The 6366-nt window shown below is 46.4% G+C and overlaps 1 protein-coding gene, 1 long non-coding RNA gene and 1 pseudogene across 2 annotated transcripts in view; 2 read left to right on the top strand and 1 right to left on the bottom strand.

Annotated features, from left to right (window-relative positions):
• Positions 1-981: 981 nt before the first annotated feature.
• On the bottom strand, positions 982-2098 carry LOC102486264 (uncharacterized). Its single transcript, XR_336407.1, has 3 exons — positions 1987-2098; positions 1555-1593; positions 982-1201 (listed from the first exon to the last, which is right to left on the bottom strand). It is a non-coding gene; the product is annotated as an uncharacterized LOC102486264 (long non-coding RNA).
• A 1587-nt stretch (positions 2099-3685) lies between these two features.
• On the top strand, positions 3686-4273 carry LOC102472791 (TM2 domain-containing protein 1 pseudogene; annotated as a pseudogene).
• Positions 4274-5327: 1054 nt separating this feature from the next.
• Positions 5328-6366, top strand: part of LOC102472354 (zinc finger CCHC-type and RNA-binding motif-containing protein 1-like) — a 21478-nt gene continuing 20439 nt past the window's right edge. Inside the window, exons 1-2 of the mRNA XM_027765484.1 lie at positions 5328-5333; positions 5881-6006. Of these exons, the coding sequence (XP_027621285.1) occupies positions 5328-5333; positions 5881-6006 (132 nt within the window). The remainder of the gene's footprint in view (positions 5334-5880; positions 6007-6366) is intronic.

Genomic DNA, 6366 nt, shown 5'->3' with positions numbered 1-6366 from the left:
CCATCCCCCCTGGGGGGTGATTTCTCGCTTTCTGTCTCTGTGTCTCTTTCTGTCTGGCGAGCGCACGCGCCCTACAGTGAAAATCTCTCTTAAAAAAAAAAAAAAAAGATTTGAAGGCAGTTTCCTAATCCTCTGTTCTCCAAGACTAGCCAGGCTTGCCAGAGGGCCAGGTTTGGGGATTAAAGCCTATACACTGAGTACAATAAGCTGGGGGCGATGAGAAGAGGCAGTCAGAGTGTTCCTGGATCTGAGGATGTAGTTTCTAGAGTGTGAACCAGAGCCAGGAAACTGGGGTTCTGGGGCTCAGCCTCAGCTATTCCACAAATGTCTGGTTACCGTTATGCCACTGGACTTGTCTTCTCTAAAGTGAAGAGAGTTAGGCTAAATAAATCAATTCAAAAACAGACACTGCGCTTTGATTATGCACTGAGCTGCACGCTAGACGGAAGTGACATTATGACACGCCACATGCCCTTGTGACGAAGCTTTCCAACGTCTCTTGCTGCTCCCTGTTCTATGCGTCTATAAAACAATGCCTAATGCATGGCAGCCCTTGAACACTGCGTCCTTTCACAGCATGGTCATGGCCGCACTGAGACTCATGGTCCTTCCCATTGCTGGAAGTCAAGTGACTTGCCGAAGGACACACAGCTGCTAACTAGCAGAACTGGATCGGAATCCAGATCTCCTGGGTCTCACTCCTATGCTCTCTGTTCCGCAGCTTGCTCGGACTACCCCCAGGTTCCCCACCCAATGAAAGAATAGCATTATTTGTTAAGAATTTCCTCTGAGTCTCACTCAGGCACGAACTCATGGGGATCTCACAGCAAACATAAAAGGATTTCAAAAAGAAGCATCTTTGACAAGTTCATAGAAAATGTGTATCATGAAAAAGATTGCATAGATTTCAAAAACTTTTTTGCACCGGTATGAATTTATACTTGAATCCCATTTTCCACGAACTTTTTGAAGTCCCTTTTTATTATTGTCATTTTACAGAGGAGGAAACGAACTGAGAGAGGTTGCGTGCTTTGACCTAAGTTGCATAGCTTGTTAGCAGCGTTTGATCGCAGGTCCGTCTGGGGCTGCTATGCTGCACTGCCTTCTGGAATGTTCAGAAGAGATGACTAGGGCAGCAGGCTCTGTTCTCTTCCAGAGAAAGGATGGGTGTCCCTTTGGCAGGGTCCTTCTGAGACTCCTCCTGGTGGAAAGGGGAGAAATCCAGAAGAGGCTGGGGAGCTTGCTGTGAAGACACGTCCACCAGCGTCTGTTCTTACACTGAAGGTCTTGAGGTTAGGGCCTTCATGGGGAAATACACAGACTTTCAAGGTCTCCAAAAACATTCCAGGCTCCACAAACCCAAAGGCCCCCAAACAGAGGGGAAAACCACTTTTCCGCAAGAGCTGGCCTTCCTTTCCATTTGGGCCTGCCATCCCCGCTCCCTGTCCCCACCCACAAGCCTTTCCTGTTCCCCAAGCCTGCAGGTCAGGCTCCCATTACCCCACAGTGGGAGGCCTGAGGGTAAATGAACGTCAGGCTTGGCAGTGTCCTCACCTCAAGGCTTCTGCTTTGTCTCCTGCCATTGTGGGAAGGCTGAAAAATAGTAGGGTGCCCCCCAATACACAGATGGGGAGTATAGGTTTAAAGAAGGTAGAAAAGCTCACCCCCTATCCACTGCCTGAAAGGCTTGGACTGAAGCGCAGCACCAGAGACAGGTGCAGAGCTGACCCCAACGTAGGATAGTGTAGCTCACAGCTACAGCTTGCTCGGATCACTTTATCCCACCCAGCAAGCCCCAAGGCAGGCAGTGATGTCTCCATCCTGCAGGTGAGGACTTAGATAACGCAGTCAAGGGCATTCACTAAATGGCCACAAGGCCAGCGTCACACGTGAGTCCTCTAGTCCCAAAGCCAAGGCCACTCTGTCTTGTCCCACTGCTCACTCTCCCTCCACTCCCACCCCCCATCCTGTGATTTCCCATCTTACAGGGTTCTTGTAAGGGTGACAGTTCACCGGATGTGAAGGAAGCCCAGGCTGTCCCTTATAGTGGGTAGGTGGCCCGTGATTGGAGTCCTACGTGTCTGTTGAACGCTGACCCCGCAGGCCCTGCTTTTTAATTATCTTGCAGCAGCCAAGCAACGGGATTAGACTCATTTGGTAGCAACAGGAAGTGTGTGGGATGTGCAGACGTTTGAGGGGACCTTTTAAGGTAGCCAGCAGCTCAGGAACAGTTAGGGGCGGAGTCAACAGCCGCCCAGAGATGAATCTGCAAGCTGTAGGGGGACCGAGCCAAGTCCTGCCGTCCTGCCGCCGCCCGGAGGGAGGTGGCTCTGACGGCAGTGAAGGCACTCCCAATGACAGACGCTGGCGGAAGGTCGCGGCCTGCGCAGAGAGGGATGCAGGCGTGCACCTGTTAGTCACTGCGGGAGGGGAGTCGCTGTCAAGCTCAAAACTCAGTGGCCCAAGCTACCTCCACAGCCGCGCTCCCATAAAACACATGATTAATGATCATCAAAGATGCTCACAAATGGGAGGCTCCAGACGGAGTTTGCATCAGCGCAAGGAGCAGGCACTTCACATTCAATTAATTTTTATCTGACCTGCCGGGTGTCCTCGGGGAAGGGCTCTGTGCTGTAAGGATTACATTCTCTGTCAGGCCCGGAGGGAGTCGCAGCTCAGGAGCTTTCCCAGCTTGAAGCGCTGGAGAGTGCGTTTGTGAGCTGTGCAAAATATAGATGACAGAACTCGGGCAGATGGGGGACTAATGAGCTTAATTGTCCTCTTCCTACCCCCTGGAGACCTGGGGAGGTAAAATTAAGCCTGTTCTCAGAATTTGAAAGAGAAACCGGGTGGCAGGTTGTTTTGTTTTGTTTTTCCTCAAGCAACATAAATTTAAAGGAGGAAATTTCCAGCATACACCCAGGATTCTGACCCTGCACTGGCAGAGTGGGGCAGGAACAGGAGCTAATGGCAGTGGGGCTCTTCTTGGTTGCTGATGTTTTCTGTGGCCCCAAGCACGTCTTGGGTTTTCCTCCTGTTTTAGCCATTATGTTGCTTTAATAGCTGAATACTTAAGTCTGCATGTTTTAGAAAGCACAGAGGTTTATTTAGCTCATGGTTTTAGAGGTACAAGGCCAAGAGGCTGTATCTGGTGAGGGTCCTCTTGTTGATCGCTTTCCGCAGAGTCCCAGGCTGTGCAGGGCATCCATGACAAGAGCGTGTGTGTGTCCGTGTATCTCAGTCACTGTGTCTTGTGTTCATATCATCAAACCAACAGAATTCAGTCATGGGCCCCACCCTGGTGACTTCATCTAATCTCATCCACCTATCAAAGGCCCCATCTCCTAAAACCACAATTGGCTTGAGTTCTCACCCTCTTAATACCTTCACAATACAGTCAAATTTCAACACTTGGATTTTGGCAGACACATTCCATCCATAGCATCTCCTAACACAGGAGGTCAGCGGACAGGCTGGTGTGTGTGAGGCTTGCTCTGAGCTTTGAAGCTGAGCTTGAACTCTGAGAAGGAATTTCCTTTCTGCAAGGAGGAGAGAGTGATAATGTGATTCCCTGCTGGTTCTCAACTCCTGGTCTAAGGACCTCTTCCACCAGATACGGGAAGACAGAGTGATCACAGGAACACTGAAGCACTAGATCTTGTTGAAAACAGTGTAGAGGCCCGAGATGGTGGCTGCCTGGCCCTCCAGGCTGGCTTCTCTGGAGGCCACGGCTGCCCAACTCCTCGGCGTCCTATGGTTTATGTCATTCACCACGCAACCTTGGGAGGCTGCTGCCACCATTGTTACCAGAGGTGAGGAGACACTTAGGTGCGGGGACCTTAAAGTATGACAATATATTTGTAAAGATCCCCAGATAAACGATACTGCACAAGAACCAGTTAACTGTACAAACTACACAGTTCACTTTCCATGTTTCCCGGCACTCCACATAACTCATAAGGATTTCAGTGGCAGTGAAACACATTTTACTGGAAATGAAGTTGCTTTTCTCAAACCCGTATCTTGCTGAAATGTAAATGGCTATTCATACAAAGTGGCAGTTGTATTGTCTCTCTTTCTTGGATGGCTGGGAGCAGATAAATTTTTACCTTGGGCACCCTGCCTTGGGTTTGTTAAAGTATTGCACAGTAGGGTTTTGTGGAATTGAAAGCCTAATTGATTTCATTTTTATTTCAATGCAATTGTTGGATTTTCAGATGGCAATAGTTCCATTGTAGGTTATTATGGAACCAGACTTATAAAACTGTTATAACTGTAAATAAATATATATATATTTTTGGAGAGGTTTTTGCTATAGGGCGTGTGCGCTCTCCAGACAGACAGAGAGAGACAGAGAGATAGAATATGAGAAATCACCCCGCAGGAGGGATGGCCATGCCGCAATCCCTTCTCCTCCATTCTCCTCTCAGGATCTTGGGGCACACACGCACACGCGCCCGGCGTGAGTTTTAAGCCACCGGGTCTGGGACTCGAACCGCGGTCGACTATGTGGGAGTCCAGCGACATAGCCATTATTCTAACTGCTGGTCTCTCTATAAATATTTTTAAAAAGAAACAGATTTGAGCCTCATGATTGCCATAGAGAGCCCTCAGTATGTGGATTTCCAGATTTTCCTTTTCCTTCTTCACATACCACTTTATGAGTTCTGTGTAATTTTTTGATGTTGTGGTTGTTTTGTTGATTCAGTGAAAAGTACATTATCCTGAGATTTAATTAATAGGACTTTCTTTGAAAACTGTGTAATAATCTTTCTGAGGCTACTGTCTCCATGAGATAGATAGCTTATTATTCTGATATTCCTTAATGTTTTTTACAAAGGCAAGTTGCCACTTATTATTTTTGCTTTGGAAAATAAAAGTGTAACTTATTAAAAAAAAATAAAGAAAGAAAACAGTGTAGAGGAATTGAGGGAGCCAGTGGGATTACTCACTGGAGTGAAAAGTCCATGGTTGGGATGGGGGAATTTGGATCCAGGGATTTGGGATTACTTCATTTAGGCTTCAGATAAGGCCAAGGGAGTTTGGAATTGCAGGAGTAAATATTCAGAACTCTGAGTACAAGATTAGATATATAAAGGGATTTCAAAATTTTGTGAAAAAAAATGAAATTAAGTATGAGTTTATTTTGATGCCCCCCAAAATGAAATCCATGTATTTTTTATAATATACATTTTCCATGAACTTGTTGAAGAACTCCTTGTATTTGCAGAGCTTTGAATCAGGCAAACCTGGTTTCACTACTCACCCATGGAGTCATCTTGGAAAGGATGTTTAAGCTCGCTAATCCTTAGTTTCTCATTTGTAAAATGAAGGTAATAAATCTCTCCCTGCTAGGATTGCTGTGAGGATCAAATGGAGTAACATCAGCACACTCAGGGATCTGCTGCAGGTATCTTTCTGGGCCCTTCAGCTTCATAGAATCTCTTTTCCTTTAATATCCCCACAGACTTACCCAAGGCCTATTCCCCACACTGACTTGTACCATCTTTCCTCCTCTACAGTGCTCAGAATTCTGGGAGGATTTCGTTTGTGTCCTGATGACCTCTCACTGATTTCCTGCCTCCACAGAATTTTCAAGTCCCCTCTGCATCTCTCCTCCTATGAATTCCCTCCCCCCCCCCACTCATTCCTCCTTACTCTCCCTAATTTGTTCACTAAGAAAAGCATCATGAACCAAGATTGTGTGTTTACTGAAGATTTGGGCTTAGTTGGGGTTTACAGTACAGACCAAATAACTAAGTGTTCCCCATCTCATTAGCCATTTGTATTAGCTAATTCTACATAACAAATCATACCCAGACTTAGTGGTCACAATTCTGTGTATTAGAATTTAAGATGATCTGGCTTTTCTGGTTTCAGTTAGATTTCCATATCGATGTTCAATTAACTGTGGTTCAATTTGCTGATCTTGCTGGGACTCATATGAAAGGGGTCTTGGCTGGGACACTTGGTCTCTGGTCCATGTGGTCTGTCAACTTGCAACAGGTTAGTTTAGGCTTGTTGACTGAGAAGTAAGTGGAAATGCGCAAGGTCTCTAAGACCTAGGCTTAGACAGTCATTCCACTGCATTCTTTAGGTTAAAACAGGTCATAGGATCAGCTTGCATTGGAGGGGAGGGGAAAAAGACTCTACCTTTGAATGGAAAGTGTAATAAGTCATGTTGTAAAGGGCATGAATAAAGGGAGGAGTGAAATATCGTATCCATGTTTTGCAACCTACTACTCTTGTCTTTCCCATAGAGGTCTCACCTATTGTCCTATTGTTGGATCTTCAGTCTTTCCTCCAAGACTGTCTATATTTCTTTCCCAAACAGTTTCTTCTCCCTGTTCTAGGGCCCCTGACTCT

Source organism: Tupaia chinensis, unplaced genomic scaffold, assembly GCF_000334495.1.
Source record: "Tupaia chinensis unplaced genomic scaffold, TupChi_1.0 Scaffold138407_1, whole genome shotgun sequence".
Classification (NCBI taxonomy): domain Eukaryota; kingdom Metazoa; phylum Chordata; class Mammalia; order Scandentia; family Tupaiidae; genus Tupaia; species Tupaia belangeri.
Note: the sequence above shows the minus strand (reverse complement) of the source record. Positions and strands in the feature narration are given on the sequence as shown.